The sequence below is a fragment of the Coturnix japonica genome, chromosome 7 (assembly GCF_001577835.2).
Source record: "Coturnix japonica isolate 7356 chromosome 7, Coturnix japonica 2.1, whole genome shotgun sequence".
Classification (NCBI taxonomy): domain Eukaryota; kingdom Metazoa; phylum Chordata; class Aves; order Galliformes; family Phasianidae; genus Coturnix; species Coturnix japonica.
The window spans coordinates 11,144,045-11,169,220 of NC_029522.1; the positions used below are offsets into that span (position 1 = coordinate 11,144,045).

Below are 25,176 nucleotides of genomic sequence, written 5' to 3' on the forward strand. Positions count from 1 at the left end.
TCTGCACAAGAGCAAGCCAGAACATCAGGGTGGAAGTCTGACATAAGTGAGCCTCCAAGATGCCATAGGGATGAATGAATCCTTGTGACCCCAATCTGGTCTTCCACCAAATTCCAGGACCAGGACTGAGAGGAGCCTCCTGCCCAATGGATGTCAGCTGCCACATGGAGCAGCACCAGCAGCTTCAGTGGGGGAAGCCTGGTCACCACCAGCAAGCAAGCACACACATACTGTAAGCTAACTTAAATGAGAAGTCTCTGATCAATGGCTATCTGCAGGGAGTATGTTGTTGATGGCAACAGCACCTATCATGACAGATTCAACCAGAAGTAACCTTTGCGGAAGTGGACATCAAAGGTAATTTAAGAGTATCTATCATCTTCCTGTCTGTGACAGCAAGACATGAGATAGGAAAAAAATAAGCAGTAAACTCCACAGGTGTGGGCGACAGCTAATGCTGACATAGCTGTAACGTAGTCAGGGGTTAAATAAAAAGGTCCTTCTGATTATCATATAATTTCCCCCATTGCCCACAAACCACTTCCTTTGCTACCCATGAATCCTTCTCCATGTTCACAGCAGACAGAAAGCTGATGCCTCTTTGTCAGGCAAGCATGAAGTCAGTTGCAGTAATTTTCTGTCTCCTCTGCTTTCAGTTTGAAGCCTTCTGTGGTAAGTAGTAATTTGGATTATTCTCCTTGTAGTGATGTTTCTACGGAATATAACCTCCCCAGTGAAGGGAGAGAGTAAATGAGATGTGATAGCAAGGGGTTGGAGAAATTACAATAATTAAGGGAAACAGCTGCAAAAAGGCTGCTCCCAACTTTAAGGTAGATAGAGCTGGTGGGAGTAGAATTCTTGCTAGCACAGGGTGTTTAGGCTGAAAGAAAGTACAAGTTTTCATTGTTTGTATTCTCTAGCTCATCTGCTCAGTGTTATCCTCTAGCTGTTTAGACTGTAGTGCTCTAGCCAGCTTCCATCGCTGGGCACTGAGTCTTACAGCAGCATGACAACAAATAGCTTAATAACAAAAGCTAAGTTATTGATATTAATTACGGTCATGCTTGGGTACGGAATTCTTGTACTGTGAGAAATGTCTATAGCATGTGAGAGTGGATGAGATCATTGTGATGCAGGCTTGAAACGTGGAATGACTTAAAAGGAGGTATAGCTCTTCCAGTGCTGTGTTTAAGGGACAGGGTTGAAGAGTGAGCAAAGGCTCGAAATGGTGGTAAGGTAACACTTTGCTATAGAAAGGGAAAGGGGAACTTCACAGAAACCAAGACAAAGGGTAACTGTAGATAGTTTACATTTAAAAGGGCAGGGAAAAGGGGAATTACAGATCTATCTAAAATGCAGTTTCCTGTAGGAAGAAATAGGCTGCAATTCTAAGGGTGAAATTTTGCTTGATACTGGAGTTTTCCCCTTCTTTCTCTCTTCCTTCTGACCCAGAAGATACAACTTTGGGCAAGGCCTGGTAAGAGGAGATGGCAGGTGGAAGAGATTGTTTCCAGTGAGAAGTGGTATTTCTCACATTTTTTTCCTTACAGTGCTTTTGCCATAACAAATATTAATTATTATCATTATTTGTAAAAAGAAAAGAACAGTAAAACACGAGCTTGATGTAATACACATTAGCACTATACCCTCATTTAGAGAGTGTGTTAGCAGTCTGGAACTGTGGCAGATTTTTGGGAGTAAAAACAGAATAACTTATGAGGGTGTTTATTTGTGTAGTTTATAGCAAGCTCTACTTCTGATCTTTGGATTTTGATTTCAATGTAAATAGCTCACAGAAGGTGATATATAAGTGTGTATATATGTACTGTGTAATTTGGTAACCAAACTGTGATAAAGAAATCGTAAGTGCATGAAGCCTCTTATGTGGATGAACACTGGCACTGAGATTTCAGAATATGGAGCAGTAGGACTCCACAGCACACGAGGTTCTTGGCTCTAAAAAGCTGTACGTGAGGTTTTGCAGGCCAACATTTGCAAAGCATTACCACTGTTTACCCACAGATCTTTGGCTGTCAGGGGGAAACAATGGTCATTTCCCAGAAGGGTGTCTGAAACACCACCAGCAATAGCTCCTGTGATAGCAGTATATTTTATATCCATTTCCATATTTCACAACAGATCTTATAGCTTAAAAATAATTCAGAAGATAGTTTCTTTGAGTAATTATGGCCGTTACAAGCTTTGCCCTGAAGCACTGCTTTCCTCTCTTAACCTCTGATTCTCAAATGATAGGAGCATGTTAATTTCAGGTTTATGACTGATTACACTGAATAGGCAGTATTATCTATGAAAATGCCTTGAAAGGCTAAATAACTGTAGCTGCATAAAATAAAACAATATACAAACAATATAGACAAAACTAAAAACAGTGTGCAATTTCTTTATGTGTTTAGTAATAATGAAGCAGAAGTGCTTGTTTTAAAAATGGAGTCTGCACCATACTCAATCATTTTCAGAGACAAACACATCCAAGTGAAATTATGCTTGTTCTTTTAATCAGATAATTAGTTTTCTGAAAGCTGGGGCAGGTAAAACAAAATGCAAGTAAACCAAGCAAGCAAGAATACTCTATTCTATTCTCCTACCATAAAATTCATGTTTTAAAATTAATCTGTTAGGACCAAAATGTACAGTGTATCTTGATATTTGCAAATGGCACTGGGTCTGCTGAAGAGCAATGAGAAAGCTCAACACTGCAGTCCCATTAAAATGAAAATAACCCGCCTTTCAGTGGTCTCCATGTCCAAGCATCATTACCACAGAAATTTCAAAGCTTCTGCCAAAGTATTTCCCATTGCAGTAAAGACGAAAGTAAGTAAGTCTATCAAAACAGATGAGATGGACGTATCTGTTATCCAGGTAACCTCTTATAGAAATTTACATGACTGTAAGTGCACATATCCTGTGTATATGCAAGTGTACATATGGATGCATATACACACACACACACTTCCATAGTTCAGTGCAACAAGATGTTACTCTCTTACACGTGTTCATCCTCTGGATTCACTTGACAACATGATCTGCTTGACATGAAGTGAGCTAAGAACAACTCTATGCAACACCAGTGTGACACTTCTATAATATCAACGAAAGATTTGTTTCTTCTTATCTCAAATTCCTTGTTGTGGTTTAACCCTGCAGGTGGCTCAGCACCACACAGTTGTTCGCTTGCTCCCCCCTTCCCAGTGGGATGGAGGGTGGGAGAATCAGTGAAAAAAGGTAAACTTGTGGGTTGAGATAAAACCATTTACAGAGATAGAGAAAAGGAGAAGGATAATAGTTATGACTACATATATATGTACGTGTGATGCACAAGTGATTGTCACCACTCCCTGACTGATGCTCAGCTAGTCCCCCGAGCAGCAGGAGAGAACCAGATATACTCCCACCTCCTTCAGAACTCCTTCTGCATGGTGTCATATGGTATGGAATATCCCTTTGGATATGAGTCAGCTGTCCTAATTCTGTGCCCTCCCAACTCCTTGAACCCATCTCTGAGGGTGGCTTTGGCTCTGTACAGCAATGCTTAGCAACAGCTATGAACACTGGTGTGCCGGTGTGTTAGCAACATTGTTTTTCTCCCAGAATTAAAAACATAGTGTCATAGCAAACACTCTGAAGAAAACAATTCCATCCCAGCTGAAGCGAAGACACTCCTTGAATTACAATTGAATCCACTGTTTTATGAAAAATAAATGGCCAAGTGCAAGTAGTTTTTCTACTGAGCAGTGATGTTCTTATGTCTATTTTCAATTATAACAATAATGTATTATTATATTCACTTTTTTTTTTTTTTTTTTTAATATATATATATTTTGGGAGTGTTATGAGTAAATCCCTCACTGTTACTGTACATTTTAACCTCCATGTCCTATCCTCAATTCCCCTAAATGTACATTTACTCTGATAGTGGCTTAACAAATGACATTGCAAATGCATCTGGCCATTACCCACAGTGTCCATAGGATTACCCTGGGAATGAACCAATACAAATGAGCACAGGAGAATGGCAGTCAGCTGTTGGGAGAGGGAATAAGCTACATTTTATTATGCAGAGAAAGAGAGAATTCACATCAAGACTGATGCAGAATAGCTAGCGAGCTGGAAATTCATATCAAACCTCATTCGTGTTTATCCATGTAGATAATTTTGTGTTTTAATCTCAGGCACTGCTAGTCTCATTTTAAAATGTGCTCCCTTTATACTGTGCTAAACACACTCTTCTGTATGGTCACTTGTTTCAGAAGAATACTAATTGCATCACATTTTGCAGAATGCTCAATCACAGAAATACATTACCAAGTCTTTCTTGAAAATAGCCAGTTACAGCTTCTGGGCCTGAAAGGATGCAAGATGATCTTTCAGCTTGCCACAAGGTCACATGAACTTTGTGCTTAATCACCTCTCCCTGCCCTTTTCCATTAAAAACAAGGATTAAAACCACAATCTCTAACAAAGATTTCAAACCACCCAGTATAAAAGGGCAATTTCATTAGCCAATAGCAGAATTAAACTGTTCTCAGAGGCAATCAGATGAATGAAATTCCAAGCTGTTGCTGTGAGCAGAGTAGCTGGGGGCCAGTGGTACTGCTGGACTCTGTCTAGCTCTGGGTCAGCACCTGCTTCCTTTCCCTCTTCTTCTTTCTCTCCTTCTTCCTGACCCTCTCCCTCACCCTCTAATTCTCCCCTAGCAGCAGTAAATGCAGAAGCATCGGCAGCCAGTGGTATCTGGCCAGTTTACACACACACCACACTCCCTGGCTTCTGCTGTACCAACACACTTTCTGCTTTCTTTCAGTATGTAAATAATTAGGCACAGAAATAATAAGTCTGCTGTTGGACCTAATTTTAGAAGTATATGCTATCAAACTACAGGACACTGAAACTACAGAGTGTTTTAAAACACCTTCATTTCAAATGTTGTTCTCATAGCAGCTGTTTTTTTTCACTATGCAATGTACAAGTCATTGAGAGCTGTTTCTTTTGACCTTTGCTGTCAGCTTGTCAGGCTGTATACTGCTCTGAAAGCTTTAACAGGCTGTATCTGGGTCTTTAGTTTGTTTAGGGCTCTATTTTAGTGTTGTTTGACAAATGGTGTTTTTTTTCCATCTTATCTGCACACTAGCAGTACAGGCTACCTTGTCTGTTATCACACATTTAAGTCCTGAAAGTGGTACAGATATTGGAACTGTTGCTGTTTGACACAGGGCCACTGGCTGTGCACAGTAGGCCAGGGAAGAATGTGATAACTGGGAAGAGAGTGAATCAAAAAGGGATAACAGTTAGTATAATTTTCCAACTGCACACCAAAAAAGCATCTTCCAGAAGTCCATTACCTTTGTATCACAATAAAAATATTTTAAACAACCCTTCTTTGCAATGTCCTTGCCAGTGGTTATAATTAAGAAGCAAGAAGTCAAAGCAGAAAGAAGCATGGACTCTAAAGGATTATCCCAGTTCAGAAAGAGAGTTGAGAACATATGACAGTATGTGAATGACAATAATCTTCTGTCCCAGTGCATATGCAGGCTGGATGTCTTAGATTATGGATGTCCTGGGAAAAAGGATTATTTATACTGTGTAATCAGTGCAGTACCAAGTACAGAAGTAAAATGCTTCTGTGGGGGCCTAGACTACCATGTAGCACTAACAAGAATATGATGATGTATCAAAATCTTTATATGCAAGTATTTACCCATTATTTCCTTAAAATGATAAAATCCTAATGTAGAGTGTATTTTAATCTAAGCTGCTTCTGAAGAACTTAAATGACCAGAAGACAGGAAAAGCAGATATAAGTTTCACGAGTTTACACCTGTCTGCGTATGACACAAACCTCTAGTTTTATAGCATTGTGAAAAAGTCTAAATGAAACACTGTTAGGCTCTGCTATGCCTACTACTGACATACAAGGTATTTCAAAATATATGTCACCAATACAGCTAGAAAATTCTCAGTGTTTCCACACTGGATGGTGATGCAGGCAGAAGGTTAAAAAAGTCCAGAATAACTATTAAAAGTGTGCCATGCTCCTGTAACAGAAGCTGCCTAAGCATGATGGACTGAAAGCAACTTGACAATCATGAATGAAGGAAGTTTTTTTCTGTTGAAAAACAAAGCTCTATGCACTGCCTGGATACTTTCTTGCTGTTAATCTTGTAGCACCTTCCAAATAGGTATTCATCCCACAAGAGGCTTTGATACAGTGTTGAAGTGCAGTGTGAGAGATAAATGGATAAAACATACCTTGAAGTGGGAAGTCACTATGGTCTAGAAACTAAATATAATGCAGGTTTATTGGCAACACTGGATTTGTGAGAAAACAACACTGTGCTTTTTAATTTTGAGTGTATTTCCTCAATATCTTTGGGGAAATTCTACTTTCATCTCAGTTAGTACTTATTAAATAAACCTATTGCTTCTACAGAAGTGTTTTATGAATTTCTAAGTGTTACATATGTTATCAGTATTAATTCCTGCTCAACTCATTTTTTTCCTACATAAATTTTTACACTTGGAGCTTTTATTGTACCATGGGATTTTACGGTGTGGCACTGAGACAAGATAAGATAGGCTTATGACACATGTATGAACACTAGAAAATAACTCTGGCATCTTAATATTGAATGGCTCAGCCTTTGTTCCTGCATCTCTCTTCCTGAATTTTAAGAAGGCAACAATTTTGTATTTTTCAGGAGCTGATACCTGCTCATCAAAATTGTGCAAAAACATCGGTAAGACATCTGCATAATTTGGTTTATGGTTTAAATGCTTTGTATTTTTTCTGACAGGATTCCTTTGCTACTGATTGTTGGCTTTACAAAAGTGAGAAGCCAAGAGGTCCTCAATTAGTTCATTTTTTCTTCTCCAAGAAAATCAAATTAAGAACGTTTTGCAGCATTAGAGAGTTGCACAACATCTGTCAATGTTTTCTGTCAGTGTTTTTGAGAAGGTCAAATATGATCATTGGATTGTGCATGAATGTATGCATGCAGTTATATTTGTCCTCTACCTCTCTCATCATGTTGATGATAAAGGTCATATAATCACCTAAGAAAATGAGTTCAAGCCTTACGGCACATCTCAAACCAGTATCTCAAAAGGAAAATCTTGTGGTCAAGGCATTATATGTAGTATATGTTTTGGGATTCAAATCCTATTTCATGTTTTGAGCTATAGCATTAGGGTTCTGATTATGAATTCTAAACCAAAGATAATTATCACCATCTTGTCTTGATTTGTCTACAAATAGGACAGCGAGACTGAAGCAGGGATTATATGACCACGTGTTCATTGGTCAAAGGAGACCTTTAAACATTTCAAATAAGTCACTGACCCAGTGCCTGTCCACATAGCAGTCCAGCTGTTAATCTCATTTATTTTCTCAGTAGTGTATGATGCACCAGTATCTCAAGATATGGGCTGCTTTGCAAAGCCAGCTTGTTCTGAGTACTTTAGGCTCTTATCACATGGTTCACTTGCTTTGTTTTAATGAGTTTCTTAACACCTTTGAGAATTTCTTCATTGCTGTTTGAGTGATTGCACTTAACTGTTTTCTGTTTTTTTTTTTTAGACAAGCTTCAGGTCTCAGACCCCCAGGGGATAGTAGAATTTGAAAATGGAAACTTCAAGTTAATATTCCAAAACCCCAAAAATGTGAATGAGTTCAGCATGACCCTCTTTAAAGGGAATGAAAGGAAGGCAATTTGTGCACTCCATGTGAATAAGAAGAAAGCTGTCCCAAAGAGCAATGTCACCTACTGCCAGGCAGAGCATTCAAATACCAGCACCACCTTCATTCTCACAAATCTGGACAGAAAACACATTGACACTTACACCTGCTGTCTGGAGAGTTTATTGCCCCCCCCTTACATAGACTGCCACTTAAAAGAAACCTATTTGTACATCCAAGGTAAGTTTACTTTCCTTCTCCCCTCACCTGAGTTTCCTCTTGAGTAGACACTAAGCAGGGCTTAGTGGAAGCAGCAGTGAAAAATATGACTGAAGTCTGCACAGACAGTTTCAAGAGAACAGAGAATACTCAGTAAGGAACTGGTGGCAAAGGAGCAGTATTGATAGAGAGCTCAGCATGCCCTCCCTGTATTTATTCATCCTATTCAGAAGGTTTGCAGCCAGTGCTGAATTCTGCATGTTGCTGGGGGCACCCAAGGTACATAGAAAAGTACTTGGGCTAACTCCAAAAGACTTACTACACCAACATTAATTATGAATTACCTTACACTTGGCATCTCTTTAATATGTTCAGTTGAAACAGTTAATGTATTTTTTTTTCTCCTCTTCTTGGTTCTCCATATAGATGAATAGCAGTACTGTATTGTCTGCTGTACTTCCTTCTCCATCATTTCCCATTTCTCAACCTCAGGGCTAAACAAAGATAGAAGCTGAAATACTGAGGCTAACATCATGTGGTTGGGTCAAATGATCTACTATCCCCCTCTGTGCTTAAAACACATTGATCTCAGAATCAAGCTGTGACATCCTTTTTTTGCCAGCAGTGTTTTCCAATGCTGTCAATATCCATTTGATCTGATAGCCACTCACTCATAACTATTGCTGCTTGTTTCATGCCTTATTGTATTTTCTCCCAGATCTGAGCAAGGTTCATCTGTGCTCCCTGGTTTGCCTTTCTATCCAAACATGACAGTCAAAAGCCCATCTTCTTTGGAGCAGGCAACCCTTTATATCACCCATGTTTCTTTCTGAATATAAGAATACACCTTCTTCACATCTCCAAATCTGAAATAGCATCATGCTCTCAAGACTGCCTCTGTTTCCTTCCAGTGTACTCCTTTAGCCTTCTGCACCAACTGTTAGGGTTTCACCTCTCCAACTGGAAAACAACAGTGTTCTTTCTCCAGCTGTACACAGTTTTCCAAGGCAGCTTTTCAACTTGGGGAAATCCTTCTTCAGACATGCTTTGTCTGTTTTGTCAGATATGAAAGAAAGAAGGGAGAATAATTTGAGAAGTTATCTATAGGGGAAAAAATGGTACTGATTCTCAGCGATGACTTATTTGCCTCCTTATCTCCAGATAAGGAAGACTGCTTTTCACACGTAATCATGTCGTGGATAATTATTGGCCTGATTGCATTTGCCCTGATTTCCTGTATCTGCTGTGTAGTAGCCTACCGCTTAAGGAACAAGGTAAGCAAGTCTCTAAGATTCTGCACAACCCTCCTTCATTGAGGTCATGGATAGGGAACTTCATTTTATAAGATTTAGAGAATGGGACAGGCACATACTCAGCAAGTAATGTATTTTTTGACAGAGACGCAGATGTTAATTTACCACTTGAATTCAGTCACTGATGACAGCAGCTCATTTAATTTTTTCTAAGACAGAATTGTCTATTGATTTAAGGGTTGGGAATCATGGAAAAGAGGAGAAAAGCTGCACGGGTCAGCAGAATTACTTTGGTAAGCAATTCACCTGATTGTTTTCTTCAGGAGAGGGAAACAAATCATCAGTGGAGCAATTCCAGCTCTGTTCTGGAGCAAAACCATTAAACAAAGAAGCAGTCAGCTCAGGAAAGAAAGGAGATCGGGGACATCAGTCATTTTTCTGGATAGTGTGTGTTTTTCACTTTTAGTTTAGTTTGTTCTATCCCAAGTTTTCTACCTTGGTGCCTGTCTATTCAGATTTCAATATTCCCACTGAAAACAGTCAGATTGACTGCCCCCTTTAGAGAACAACAGCAGGAGTGATGGAGGTTAGTGAACACAAATTAAATACACAGCATTTTCTCTCTGTTTGCAGAATCAGCAGTGTGAATCCAACTCCCATGAGTTCAACAGTGAATACATGCCCATGGCAGCAGTGAATGCAGCTAAAAAACCAAGAATCTGAGGTTGTATTAAGCCTACAAGTGCTTCAGTTTTGCTTGTATGTTTGCTTGTTACAAAGTATTCTCTGGGAAAGAAATAACTGATTCTAGGCGGGTAGATGGGTGGGAGGGGCTGGGGCAGTACCTTGTAAATGTAGCTTTTGCTGCCATGCGGCAGGAAAGGGGAAAAAAAACACAAGATCTTTGGAAAGCTTTTGAATCAGAATGGTGGGCTCGTTCCTAGAATTGCAATTGCTTCGCATCAGTGCGCAGTGATGATCTTATGCATGAGGTAGGGGTGTATACTGTTCCATTCAGATTATTCAAATGCTGTGTGATACCCAAGATCTCTCTGAAGAAGTGATTTGCTAAGATTTGCTCAGGGTTACTGGTAAGGAGCAAATAATCTGTAAGGAATTAGTGATTTCCTAACTACTCAAATATTTGCATGGTAGCCAGAATCAGTTTGGATATAGAACAGAAGCAGAGTTTGGAGTGATTCAGATAAACATACGTTGCATGTAACTTATTATCCACTTCTCTTCCAGGTTTAAGTTGCTTCTGGCACAGAAATTCTGGCAGCAGAAGTTTCCAGCTACTTGAACCTGGATAGCAGGAAATCAGCATTTCCTCACCTTCTTCTGCCTCCCTGAGCTCTTATGATGGCCCTGTGCTCAGTCATGATACTGTTGTCTAGTACTGGTACTACTAGTTTTGCTATCACCTTGCGTTTCAACTGGCAAACTGCCTGATCCACTGACTTGTGCATGAAGTGCTTACAATCTGTTAAAGATGTCAGCTTTTTGCTGAAGAAAATGCTGTGTGTGTTTGAGAGTAGATTCCTGTAGTGCCGCTACGGAGGGAACTTCTATTTTCTACAGTCTCTATGGTAAACTTTCCACTGGGAACTAAGGAAAAGACTACCTCCAATGCCAGTCCTTGTGACTTAGCAATATGCACTGTCAGTGCATTGCACAAGACCACACTAGGAGTAAGCAATATGCACATATTCTCCTGCAAACTGTGAGACAGCAGAGAAACAAAACCTGAGAAAGCACAGCAGAGACTTTACTATGACTCAGAACCTCAAGTACATGCAGCTGCATTTTTTCTTATTTGTGCTGTTGGTACATATTTGCCATTTGTACATTAGGGGCACTCTTATCTAATTAAATTCTGGATTCTTCTATCAAAAGACAAATTTTGACTATAGGTGTTTTTTAAATTAGTTCAAACCTGCAGAACTGCTCCCTCAACAAGGAGGCATGATCTCTTCATATCTTAACAGCCCAAATACAACAGAGTCCACAAAACCAGCATATTCATGGACTCTGCTTTGCAATTATCTTCCTCTTGCACTTTGACATGAAACTTTTGCCACTTCCCTAGTGGGTTTAGGGGTTACTTGACCAGCAGATAGCTCAGAGCCTATAATATGAATGAGATAATTTAATGAATGAATAAATTAATGAAATGATCCATCCTTCATTCTATTTGTGAAATCCACCAAAACTCTGGACCATAAATCACCAACTGACCCTACCTGAATATAGTGCTAACATTTGGCTGCATGAAGCAGAGCAGTGCACTGTTGAGTCTCTTTGTAGTTCTTTGGCAAAACGAATATTGGTTAGAGGATGCAATTCGGTTTGTCTGGTAAACAGAAGGCTGGTTTCAAATTTGATAGGGTAAACAGGGATCAGCAGACATGGAAAGGACGTAAACTAGCATGTCAGGAACAGAGTTTCCCTCAACAGAAGCCTAAATACACAGAGGTACTGCAGAGAGAAGGTGCAAATTTTTCACTGTGACATTAAGGAAAGGGAAAATGAGAAGGGTACTGAAAGAAGTGAGGACTGCCAGTTTAGCAGAAGCTAACCCACTAAGGAAACCAGCTCCTAGGTATGGATGTAGAGGGGCAGGCTGGCATGCTAGGTAACATTCTTTTCTGTTGTTCCATCACGTTTGCCAGTTTACTTAAGCTCCCTACTGAACAAAACCATTCCCCACAGATACATCCACAGATAAATGGCTTTAATATTTTGAAAATGGTTGATAAAAAAAGTGGATTTGAAAATTATCAGTGAATAATCTCTACAGTTTACAATAAATATTTGATATAAAATACTGTGTAACTGAGGAATCTTACTGCCTGGAACTTCCAACCAGAATGAGAAAGAAATTCGTGGAGCAAAGAATTCCTGAAAGAATGACAAAAAAATGAGGTTTGCCTTGAGACGCTGCTGTGAAAAAGATGTGTCAAAATATGCTGTACTCTAGAAAGACAAATGGATTGAACCCACAGTAACAAAGCTTTGGGAAGTCTCATGTTTCATCACTGCTTTTTAATTCTTAATACAACTTATTTTATTTGTTATACTACATGTTGTTAGGAAACATAATAACTGCATGAAAGTCATGTGAAAGAAATAAGCTCTGCAACATCCACAGTTCAAGAGGGAGGTGGTAGGGGCAATTTGTATCTGTATAGGAACTTAATGGGAAACATAAAAAGAGGGGGGAAAAAAAAGGAAAAAAAAAATTTAAAAAAGTGAAAAACAAAAATTTGGAGCTGTTTCCATGCAGTGACAGAATCACTTTGATTTGATTGATTAGTTTCCTGTTTGTTTTTTTTTCCATGAAAATGTCTTTTTTTCTTCTTGCCTTTGTTCTTCATTTCTTTTAATCCTTTATGCCATCCACAGTAATGTTTTAGGAATATTTTGGAACATTTTTCAGTTTCTTTCTGCCACTTCAAAACCCCCAAATTAAAAGGAGAGGGAAGAAAATGAATAACAGGAGAATTAGAAATAATGTGTGAAAAAAATAACATGAGCCGAATCTACAGACTGAGTGACCAAAAAGAAACTAAAATAAAAAGAGAATAAAGAATGATTCAAGAAAAATAAACAAAAGGTCCAATATTCTCATAGGCCAACAATTCAAAAAGTCAAAACTCTTCTTGGAAAATCATAGTTTTGGGAAAATACCATTCTAGCAGGAAAAAAAACTCTAACAGAAATATTTCAGCCAACTCCTGCAGAAAATCCATTTGTGAGCAGAAACACTGGTAATATCCGAACAGCCTCCAGGAAATGAGTTTGGGGGTGGGGAAATAAACTACTAAGAATCAACCTCAACCTGTTTCCTCTGTTTGCAATATAAAAGTTTAGGATTGTAACAACAATTTTCCAATTGTGCAGCAGTCCATGAAGGGAGTTCTACAACCTAGGCCTCTCCATCTGCATTTTTACAGTGAATAGAATTTGAAAAGGATTTTGTTTAGGGCTATTCCAGGAACCAGGTCTCTAAAACACATGCACACTGAGGATCAGTGGTAAAAAGAACCAGTAACTAAGAGGCTTTGATCCTTACTAATCTATCCTTGTAACAAATTGTCAAACATTTATTTAAAGTCAGTAACGCACTTTCATTCTCCCAGCCAGTGCCTCTGTGGACTTTCTGAAGTCAGTAAATCAGTGAACCCAATAGGTTTCTATGGCAAAGAACTAATTGCAGGCTAGGAATAAAAATTTACAATCTGAGCAAGCTCAAGTGAACCTAATCTTGTTAAACTGGCAATACAAACTGCTGTGAATAGGTGAAAGATATGGGTGACAACCACAGCTACTCCAAAATGTAAGTACAGAAAAACGACAAGAATCTCATAATTTGAACACCTGCATATCTTGAGGTAATTTGAAATCCATATCTCAGTGTATATTTTATAAGTTTACCTCCTAGCCTGAATTATGAACACAAATCTACATGCTCTTGGATTTTAATGATTGAATCAAGATTGCAGTTTTGTACCTAATATATAATACTGTGAAAGAAATGACATTATGAAATGATGTGTACCATTTTGCCCTATCGTGGGTATTACATTATCTTTAAAGTTCAAGTAGGCTGAAATTCTGTCATATTTCTTATGGACTTTAGAGAGATTTTTGTTTATGGCTAGAGGAAAAGAGGCTCTGCAACAAGGGGAAAGCAGGCAAATCATCAGAACAGAGATTTAAACCATGGATACACATTCTCTGTTACTGGTAAAATGTTTTACATATGGAGAGTTCATAATACACACGAATATGTAACTTGCCATGTACAAGAACATATCAACAATAAAAGCAAGAAAACTACAGGTTACTGAAATTTCTTAGTTAAAGATAAATTCAATTGTTTACTGGGGACTCCTGCCCATACAGTGTTTACTGGGGAGCTGTACTTAAGTCTTTGCTTTCAGTTTGACTTCTACTGCAATGAAACTTTTTTTCAGTGGTGTGTAGTGACAGAACAAGGGGCAATGGGCAAAAACTAGAAGACAGGAAGTTCTGTATCAACTTGAGAAAGAACTTCTTTACTGTGAGGGTGATGGAACACTGGAGCAGGCTGCCCAGAGAGATTGTGAAGTATTCTCCTGAGATATTCAAAATCCACCTGGATGCTCTCCTGTGCAATCTACTAGAGGGAACCTGATTCAGCAGGGGGTTGGACTAGGTGATCTCCATAAGTCCATTTCAGCCCTTATGGTTCTGTTATTCTGTGAAACACTCCATAAATCTAAGTCCCTTGAGTTGTCCATTCCTTCATTGCTAAAACAGTCTATTCACTGTCATAAAAATTTCCCATTTCCCTTATGGATTAAATTTTGATTTGTATTTATGTTCAATCATTATGAGTTCAAATCAGTACTGGGGGTTTCCTAGAATGAGGAATAGGAAGGATTAAATGGCTTTTCTGGCAAAAAGAGCTGGACAGGTATGAACTGGAGATATGAAGAAGAGGTCAGGGGGTGAACTTAATCTAAATGAGTGTGCCTTAGCTATTTAATTCCTCTGGGGAGTAATAAGATCTTGTATGGCGTGAGATCAATTTTTAAGAGATGAATCAGCTCTGATTATCAACGGGAAAGATTTAGTTGCTGCACATAACAAGCATCATCATTTTTTAAAAACTGCAAACACTAATGACTTTGAGAAATTGAACATCTGCATATTAAACCCTGCATCAATCCTCCCCAAATCCATCACCCACCGTATTTCAGCTTTAGCTTTCATGAATCTTACATAGTTTGTTGCCATCTCAAATTTGAGGCAAGGACTTAAGGCCTAGACTGAGCTAAGTCTTACAATCTGGTTGCTTTCCTTCTGCTGAGAAGGAAAGTATATTTGCTGCCCTAGGGTTCTCCTGAAAAGCTACGCCTAGCATATATCAAGTTGTTTGACTAAGCCTTAGGCAAGCGGTGACTTCTGTGGACTGCAACAGAGCAAAGCAAACAACTCTTAGGACATCTTGTCAGAACAAGAAATACCTTTGCTTCCAATCTGGTACTTAGAGTGAATATTGAGGTTCAAGAATATGTTGAAAACAAACTGTACATTTATGCATGTGTTATTTGGAAAGGGGTTGTGTCTTTTTGGTTAGAGCATCATTTTACTTTGCTTTTTGTACTTGTACCTCTAAGAAGTCTAGACTCACAGAAGTTTGAGAGAAGGTCACAGAAAGACATGCCTTACTGCTAAGGGACTGACTGAATCATGCATCAGGTGGTGAACATGGATCTCTTTCCAAACACCACATATGTGTTCAGTGAAACACCCCATCCTGGGGCTCTATGTCTGCACAGAGGACTGGTGGGACAGTCTGTTTCCCCCTGCCAGGGCTGTGCCATCACAGTAGGTCATGGCTGCAGTAGAAGCAGCCTGGCCCAGGTACAGCATGGAGCAGTGCAGGAGCTGCGAAGCACTTCTGAAATTCCCCCAAGCCAAGAAGTCACCTTTTCTGAATCATTTCTTTTTCATACAGCAAAGGCAAAGAGGTACAAAGAACTTCCTGCCACAACATCTGTCACACCAGCTTCAAAAGCTAAAGGAAACTTCATCTCCATCAGGACTGTGGCCTAGATGAAAGAAACCCTGTCTTTTCTGCTAAGTGTGTTGGTAATCTTTCCATTTAGAGAAAAGATGTGTTCTTTACCGGGAAACAGACGTATCAGTGAAAATGGCTGCCGATGTTGAATAATAGCTTGTGACTCATAATTTCCACTGAAAATCGGAGTAAAAGGAAATATCCTATTCACACAACATGATGAAAACTTGCATTTTATTTGATGAGAAAAGAGGACTTTTCATTTTCTTGAGAAAACTGTTAATACTACGCACAGATACTAATTCAAACACAAGAACACATTTCTCCCTCTGTAAGTACAAATATCCAAAGCAGCTTTCAGAGATCTGAATTGTGTTCCAGTAATGGGGACTCATTTCCCCTTCCATGAAAAAAGAGCACTTGGTTCATACGCACTGACAAAAACAACAGCTACAAAGAAAAATATGAAGAAAAACATTGCTACAGCTTAGATAGTGAAATGAAATGTATGCAGTGGAATTTTTTTTTATGCAGTTATACTGTCAATTGCTTTGATGCCAAACCAGATCATTACACCACATGATGATGGAATCAATTCTGAGTCATTTTCAAGATGCACTTTCTCTGCTTTCTGTGGTGCTAGAAAATGCAGACAAAGACTGTGAGTCTAGAGCAAGAGCCACAAGGATCTGAGTTAGAGACGTTCTAGTCCCGTGGCACCTTTGGGTTTCCAGAGATCTTTCCCTAAGAAACTGTTCACACAAAATCACAATTCCTGTGACTGTGCACAGTAACTTAACTCCAGCAAGTGTGCTCACAAGTGCTGTCACAGGATGAATGAATTTAAGGTCAGAAAGGGAAGTTTTTTAGTTAGGACATGCACATAGAACAAAGCTCATTCCCCATCAAGTGTACTGGGTAATCTGAATTCTACTGAAGAGTTTAGAAACTGAAATGCTCAACATTCTCCAGCCCAGTGAATGGGTGTTTGGTTCTGTCAGTGGATGCTGCAGCACTGAAACACCATGTCTCTTACCCCAGGTGCTTGACTGCAGAAGCCTGTAAATCAGGAGGTAGACATGGCACAGCCCTGCAACATAATGGTTGTATGCTTGAGGTATCATCCTGAGCATAGCCTATGATCTTCTTGTGAAAAATTCAGGGGTGAAGTTCCAAAATGGATTTTCAATGGACCTCTGGCTTGTCTCTCCTCAGACCGACTGCCAGCAACTCTGAAACTACATGGATTTTTCTTTCCCACATGCTTGCTGTTGGATTTTTAGCTGCCTCTTCTGCAATGTGCTCTTTGGCAACCAGGAGGATAGTCAGCCTGCACAGCATTGTGTAAGTACATGCTACTGACACAACTACAAATCACCTCAGCCAGGCATCTTGCAGCTGGATGCTGGCTACTATCTGTGCCTGCAAGAAGATGGCGACTCTCATCTGCCAAGGGCATGGGAACACCTGCAATAGTTTTGAGTTTTGGGAGGCTTTTTATGCAACCACCATTGTCTGCTATCTCACACACCATCCGCGCTTCCTGTGCCACTAATTAATACTGCTGTAGGAAAAGCACTGAGCATTTTTAGAGCTACCTCCATTTACAGCATCTTAAACACATGAACAAAATTCAAGCTGGCAGTGAGGCTTTGGTACAGTGACGGTAGTGAGAAAAATACTGCAGTTTGGAGGGAAGGAATTTTGAACTTTTAGGAAAATTTAGGAAGAAGGAGAATCTTCCTATCTCCCTCTTATCCTGTCTCACCTCTTTGGGTTACAGAATTCCAACTAGGGACTCTATGCCACAGCTGGTTAGTTTTATTCTCTACAGGAACCTCTGCTCGTGGTGCCTTCAGTGATTCTGGGGAAAAGGAAGAAGAGAAAGGCTTTGCATGTAGCTCTACTTATAAAGGAAGCCAGGTGGGAGAGCTGAAATCTGCTCTGCAAGCCAGATGAGGTCCCCTTTGTACTTGGGGGAAGATGTGCTCAATGTCTGTAAAGTGAACTGTCTCATTTGAAGGGAAGAAGGAAAAAGAAACCAAAGCAAAGCCAGGCAGATGAAGAAGGTTGAATTGCTCCTCTGGAGAATGTGTGTTAGAGTAATACTTTGCAAAGCCATTTTGTTTCATTATGTAAACTAGCTTTACATTAATTAAACTAGCTAACCCTAACTAATTTTGATTAACTTTAGCAAATCTGTGCAAAAGTAAAATGATTTGGACTTTACAGAATCACAGAATAATAGAATTGTAGGAATTGGAAGGGTCTTCTGGGGTCATTGAGTCCAACCCCTCTGCTGAGACAGGTTCCCTCCTGTAGGTTGCACAGGAAAGCATCCAGGTAGATTTTGAGTATCTTCAGAGAATGAGACTCCACAGCCTCCCTGATCAGCCTGTTCCAGTGCCCTGTACCCTCATAGTAAAAAGATGTTCTTCCTCATGTTCAGGTAGAAATTTCCATGTTCCAGATTTTGCCCACTGCCCCTTGTTCTGTTGTTGCACACCATTGGAAAGAGCCTAGCCCCAACCATTTTTATATCACACAAAACATATTTATAAGCAGTGCTGAAATACAGCTTCTTCTTCTCTAGTACAAAAACTCCTAGGACTGTACGAAGTCTCCTAGGTGATCACTGCTCACAACTTGCAGGCCAGCTCCAGCACTGCTACAGTAGAGCTCCCCCTGAAATCTCCCCTCCTGCCCTCAAGCGCCCTGGGATCTTTCCTTGTATGTGGCTCTCTGGGGTCCTGTTACACTGGCTGGACATTTCAGAACCAGCTTTCTTCAGGAAACTACAGGAACTAGAAATAAGTGAAATATCCTCATAATGAAACAAAGCCTATACAACCTTGAATGATAATAGTAAGCAGATCTGCTGAAAGAAGATTCTCTCTCCCTGCTTGTGTACATGACAAGCATAGGCTCCTCATAGCAGTCTGCCTTCTGAACAAACCCAGACAGTGCCTCATGACAGCCTGGGATCAAAATCAGCAACTTCAGCAAGACTCATCCTCGGGGAAGAAGGTCAGAAATCTTCTATCAAGATTGCTTGTCTGTTGAGAATATTGATTTCAGTATTACTAAGATAAAATTAGTGATATTGAAATGATTGGTTAAACATGCAACTTCCAGGAACTGAAACTCTACGAACTACGTCTCTTTCTGAAAGTTTTATTTTATCTAAACACACTGAGACTTTGATGATCAAGTAACTTAATCTATCCAACACGCAAAGGTGTTTCTGAGGAGCGAAGAATTGTTGCACATTTTCTTACGTCTTTTGTGTTGCCAAATAAATATATACGTTTCCTTACCAGTTCTTAAATAAGAAGTGATATGAGGAGCTAACATGGTACATCACACAAACTGTTTTGCTTTTTCTCTAGAGCTCTGTTTCATTCTTTCCCTCCTGCCCCTTCACATTTGTCTTTTGACTTTAACGTAAAGGTTCCTTAGTTCAGAAAGCATGCTGTATGCTGGATAGATACTGCAAGGCTCTTACCACTCTTTCTAGCCTTTTCAGTACATGCAGTATAAATAAGCTAAAATCAAAAAACCTCAGCTGATCTTTGTGCATATTCTGACCCGCATTGGCCCCAGCACCCACCAGCGAAGGCAGCAGCAGCCTTGCAGGTGCCAGCTCAGCCTCTTCACCTCTGTGCACGCTGTGAAGCCACAGCAAGTGTGCCTTGTTACATGTGAACTGATAAGGCATCAAAACTCAACTTTGGTCCTGACCTCCATCTTTCAAAGACAAACAAGAGTGGGCCAGAACCTGTTTACCACAAAGCAGAGCTTGAAATGGTTGTATCAAGGGCAAGTGGAGTTTGTGCACTTCAGGCCCAGACATAATAGGTACTGCGCAGAGCTAAAAGGTTGTCTCTTTGTCACCATCAGCAGTTTACCTGTGATCTTCACTGGGGAACTCAGAAGATCCCAAATAGCCCCCAACAAATTTTACATTCTGCCTCCTCCCCACTATGTGAGACACAAGATTATTTTTGCTTTCAGAGGTTTTCAAGAGGTTACCACCAAAAACCACTGCTCCAGTGGCAGTTCTGAGGAACATTCACAGAAAAACAAACGAAGTCGAAACGTAACTACCAACTGCTGCTATAGTGACAACCCCCAGCAGGGAGGGTAAGGCATTTTTGGCTTTATGCCTTAGGGAGTTCTCATGCATCAGAAGAGGAGGTGTCAAGTGGATTAAGTGCAACCAGTAATCTTCATTTTGCACTATCTCTGTGTCTTTCACACCTACTGGAGTTGCAATGAAGCATAATTATAAGAGCAATCAAAAATGAGGTATTGGGACATTGTGGTTGAAAGGTCAATGCACAGAATACCAAATCATTTTAAAATTCTGCATAGGTCAATATTTGGATGTTTCCTCCCAGTGAAATAAAGGTCCTGTTCATTAATTTTTTTTATGTGTTGTATTCCTATGAGGACCAAAAGTGTTTTCATCCAAATGTGCATGGACTTGTATTAGGTTACTTGCATGAGAAATATTTCCATGTTGAGCAAATCTGGTATCACCTTGTTTCTGATTGAGTACGGATGCAGACAGCAAAGAATGGCCTTTGAGATGCCCTAATTGCAGACGGTATTGTTGCTCTAGAAACTGCTTAGACATGTATGTGGCTTTGACTTCTGAGAACTGAGCTGAACACTGGTTGAAAACTTCAGATATAGATGGCATTTATGTGTATATTAGATTTACAGGTGATAAGGAAATCATTATAATCTGTGTCTTACTACATTATACACCAATAAATACTATACATACAGGGAGTGTATAATTATTATTGCATGTACACATACATATGTGCACAAACATCATAATCAGCCTGTTCTGGATAACACATAAACAATCATATCTGTATTATTATCTGAATAGAAGACCTAGAAGAGTAGGAAAATTATATGATTCTGTATTACTTAAATATGATTCTGAGTATATAAGGAGAGAGGGAGATACATATGCTGTTATGTTTTTGTAATAATCTCAGAATGGGAAGAATGTGTTTCAAGGGTGAGCAGTGTTTACAAGCATTTGGTAAAGGATCCATGGGCACAAATTTGGTGGGCTGTAATTTGAGTGCCACATTCTAACAGCCACCCAGGCTATTTAAATTGTGAGTCCATTTCATGGGTTAAGACAAGGATTTGAACACTCAGGGTAAGAAAGCTGATCTGGTGTACTTGAAAACGAAGTCCCTGAGCCTTGAGTTCACAGATCAATCTTTTTTGCCTATAAAAAAAATGACAAACTCCCCTGTGACAACATATATGAAGGCTCTAAAAAGCTTCAACACAACTTTTAGGCCATAATGGAAAAAAATGCTTGTTGGTACTTAATTGAAGGAGGAATACTATGGCACTGACAGCACAAGGCCTGGGAAGAAGCAGAGTTTCTAGAATGGTGTCAAAACAACAGGGTTAAAACTTGTGATCTGCAGAACAAGGTTCTTCAGTGCTACCAGCAGAATGATCGTATTTTGAGGTGAGTCTGAATCCTCAGTAGGCAACAGATCAAATCAGTGATGAAGAACTCCTTTGTTACAAAAGAAGAGGAAAAGTTCAGGATGGGAAAAAGTATTTAAGCCTTACCAGTACAAAACTTTGGTATGTCTCAGCATGGCTATATACAGAATATGTTTTTAAAGTCCTGAAACACAGCACTTCCCCTCAGGCAGCTATCACAGACAAACAAATTCAGTCCCATCAATACCACGGTTGTTGTGTATGTCACACAAAGAGATCACTGATAACTGTCATGCACTGAAGGATAGGAGCATCTAGATTCAGTTGCTATTGGGAAACTCGTAGCCTTTGAATATAAAATTTTTCCCTCTCATTTTTTGTCCCATTATTGTAAAGCAGGGTGATACCCATTAAGGAGACCAACATGCAATTTTCTTTTCAGCAGAACATGGCACAGAATTATTTCTCTGTAACTCTGCATCTCTAAGCATGCTGGTTGGACCATTTGTAAATGTCAGAACTGGACGTGAAGCCTGCGATTTTTTTAAAGGAAGCTCAACAACATCAACCTTTGGTCCCTGGGGATATTCTTTTTTAGGGAAACAGTTAATACTGTGTGTTTGTATCACAAATCCAAGCCCGACAGGGAATTCATTATTATGATTTTAGCAGCCTATACCTTCCTTCCTGGATGTCCCAAATTCAATCATCATAATTTTGACACTCTCTCAAAATAATCTAGAACTGCCAAAGCCACAACATGTCTTCTGAGAAAGCTTTTCTCCCTCACATCATTTATCTGACTAGGTAACGAACTTACATTCTCTCTCTAGCACATATCAAAAGGAGGTGTTGGGAAACACAGTTAGGGAAGTGCCCTCGTGGGGAATCAGAGCTAAGGTTAGAGGATAACAAAAAGTCTACAGTATTTGTCACTTTGAAGAGAAACATAACTTTCTCTTTCTCATTATGAAAATAAAACCATTTCAGGCAGAAGCATTAAACTCATTAAGTCCATTGAATGACAAACAGTAAAACTATTCAAGACACCTATGTGCAGTAAATTTGGACAAAAATTCCTCTCCAAGTTCCTCTCCAGAACTATGAAAGATGCTGGTAAGTACATTTGACATCAGTTTTCCTCAGAACAAATGGTTCCATTCTGTGAAGTAAGGGGTGAAAGAGATGCCTCTTCAAAACACGGCAGCAGCATGTCAAAGATTACACTGCTGCACTCATTACTCCTGCAAACACATTTCATTGTCTGTTTTACTATTTTTTGTATTGATTTGGAATGATGCAACTTGTCACACCAATTGCAAATGTCTGTCTCAATCATGACACAGATTTTGTGATATCTGAGGTTGACAAAGAAAACAAAACCCTTCTCTAAGTGGTAATTCAGAAGAATTCACAGATGAGCTCCTGGCAGACAGGGTCTTGAGTGTTATCGCTGGCAAGATTGAAAAAGCATGAGTACAAGCTGATGAGGAAAGGCCTGTGTAAGTGTCATCCAGACTGCTGTATGCTGTGCTGATCATGTAAATCTTGTAGCTTGGACAGCTCAAGGGAATATTTTCTGAACTAGAGCTTGGTTTCCTGGAGAAGAATCCTAAAAAGAAGAGGTAACTGGTGCTTGTACAAAACCAAAATTAGATGAGAACTAAAAGGAGAAACACAAGCCCCTTACCATACTGGGAGAGTGGTTTGATAAGTAGGTTATCAGCAAAAGGATTAAATCTTTCATCTTATTGGCTGACAGTGGAAGTATCCTATTCCTATCGATATTGCAGTAATTCAGGAACCACACTAGAAGTTATTTTATACAAATGGGGACGCTAAGAATTGCTTGAAAATATTAAGTGGTAGTCTAAAAGTTGGCAAATTTTTCTGAAAAATCACTATGGTAATTTTCTTTCATTAAATTTGTGGAAGCTTTGGCTTTCTGTTAATGATGATCCATTGTTTCTCAGCCACAAAAATAAGCACAATTATTGCAGAAACTTGTGAAAGTGGTCCTTTCCTCAAAGAAAATACTAGAATCACTTTGAAACTCAATGATGACTGAAATGCGAGCAACTATCTAAAGGATGTGCTAATTTGCATCTAGGAAAGCCAAATCTTATTCCTCTGTGCGTCAAAAAATATCTGGCATAATCCAAGCTAAGTGATGTGAATAAGAGAAACTTAAGGCTGCCTCACTCGGATCAGGAGCAGTGTGAGCTTGCCAAATTTCTGCTGACTCCAGAGGTCTCTGCTCTTGATGTTCTGGAAGTGCAGAAGAGACTCAGCATTTTACATTCACAGGCTGAAGTGCTGTTTAATAAAATGTGTCAATGCAAACATCCTCTTAAAATGACTTAGACCTTTTAACTCCTTTTGACGCATATCACAGTTTCACAACTCCACACAAAGTTATTTTGTTATATGACATTGGTATGAACAATCTGAGTAAGGTGGATTCCTTTTCTCTCTTGCTATGCTAGCGCTGCTAAAAGGGAATCATTGGAATACCAGAAAATGTCTGCAAAAGACTACAAAACAGCAGTACAACCACCTATAAAACAAAACGTAGCAAAAGGACAAAAGCATGAAAGCATATACACATCAGCCAAATTGAACTGTTTTAGGATGAGCAGGTTACCAGAGTCATTTTCAGGGGAACATACCTAAGAATGTCATCTTCATATATGTAGTATCTTCATAAAATATGGGTGAGCAGAGAGTGTCCACAGTTCTGTGTAGCCAACTTGTCCTATGATTTCTCCCCACACTGTTGTCAAAAACTCCCCATGTAGACCTGTTAACTGTGGTGAACTCTTTGGATCCCTGCAATGTAAATTTCTGCCCTCAGATTCTTTGCTTTTATTAGTGAATGTTGTCCGGAACGTACCTCTTGGGAAGACAGGTGGTACTTTAAATCCATGTAACCAAGGCCATCCTCAGTAATAAATGTTTGTTGATAAGCAGTGCAGGAAGGACCTTTACTCAGAACAGTGGGTCCCTTGCCTATTGACCTTTTTTTCCTAAAGGTTTGGGAGGACTTGTAATAGTTTTCTTTTCTTTTTGGGTTTATTTCCCTACATTGGACACAAGGCTTCTCTCAGAGGACAAAATATAAGTTATTCAAAATATCCTACCACTGCACAATGCTTGGCAATCTCTAGACTTTTTCTCAGAAAAGGTATAGAGTTCTAACAGAGAGCACCAAGTGTGTGCCCTACACACATCACATTCACCACAGCAAATCAGGAACCCACTGAAGGACATACAGAAGGATCCTCATAACATTTACCACAATCATTAACTATTCTTATACAAACTCCAAAGGTTTTTTGAGGATCTAGTACTTAGCTTGACCATCACCTTAACAAGAAGTAATGTTATGATGGTTTTACTTGCCCTTATTTCTTTGGTAATGATGTCAACATAACCCACAGGAACTCAGTGTCTTATGTGAGGACAACAAACACTGTTCTTTTCCTTAGAGATTATGCAACATAACTCAAGTATGGAAAGTCCCCCACATGCCACTGCTTTACCATGCCCATGAGTATGCATCAAAGACAGATGTCTAGTGAATCTCTGTGGTGGTGAATAATTCCTGAGCAGCCTCTCAGAAGTATCACCTAATATATGGGCTAGTTGTCCATCCCTGGAAAACATTTAAGCACAATTAAAAATTTCCAGGATAATCTTTCCTGTCAACTATTCACTACTTAGCAGAATCTTGGGCAAGTTGGCCTACTTGACCAAACTTCGTTCATCTGGAAGAATAATTTTTGAATAAATGAAAAATAGCTCTGCATTTCTTATATCACTCAAGAGATTTGAAAAGTAGTATCTTCAAAGATGTCGTTACAGCTGTGGGGATAGCATATTTTCACTAAATCCATTCTTCCCACGAATGTGAGAGATTTGAAGATTTAACTGATGGGATTCTAAAA

The 25,176-nt window shown here is 39.4% G+C and overlaps 1 protein-coding gene and 1 long non-coding RNA gene across 3 annotated transcripts in view; one reads left to right on the plus strand and one right to left on the minus strand.

Moving 5' to 3' along the window:
• The first annotated feature begins 543 nt into the window (after positions 1 to 543).
• On the plus strand, positions 544 to 14,023 carry ICOS (inducible T cell costimulator). 2 transcript variants are annotated; one of them, XM_015868255.2, is made up of 6 exons: positions 544 to 672; positions 6,720 to 6,758; positions 7,598 to 7,936; positions 9,077 to 9,189; positions 9,802 to 9,927; positions 10,417 to 14,023. In XM_015868255.2, the coding sequence occupies exons 1-5, from the start codon at positions 570 to 572 to the stop codon at positions 9,889 to 9,891; spliced, it is 684 nt and encodes a 227-aa protein (XP_015723741.1). In that variant the 5' UTR covers positions 544 to 569; the 3' UTR covers positions 9,892 to 9,927; positions 10,417 to 14,023. The 2 variants fall into 2 exon arrangements, with proteins under 2 accessions (XP_015723741.1, XP_015723740.1); XM_015868254.2 differs by having other exon boundaries at positions 9,802 to 9,892.
• Positions 8,889 to 25,176, minus strand: part of LOC107316582 — a 28,586-nt gene continuing 12,298 nt past the window's right edge. Inside the window, exon 3 of the long non-coding RNA XR_001556457.2 lies at positions 8,889 to 8,966. This is a non-coding gene — a long non-coding RNA (uncharacterized LOC107316582). The remainder of the gene's footprint in view (positions 8,967 to 25,176) is intronic.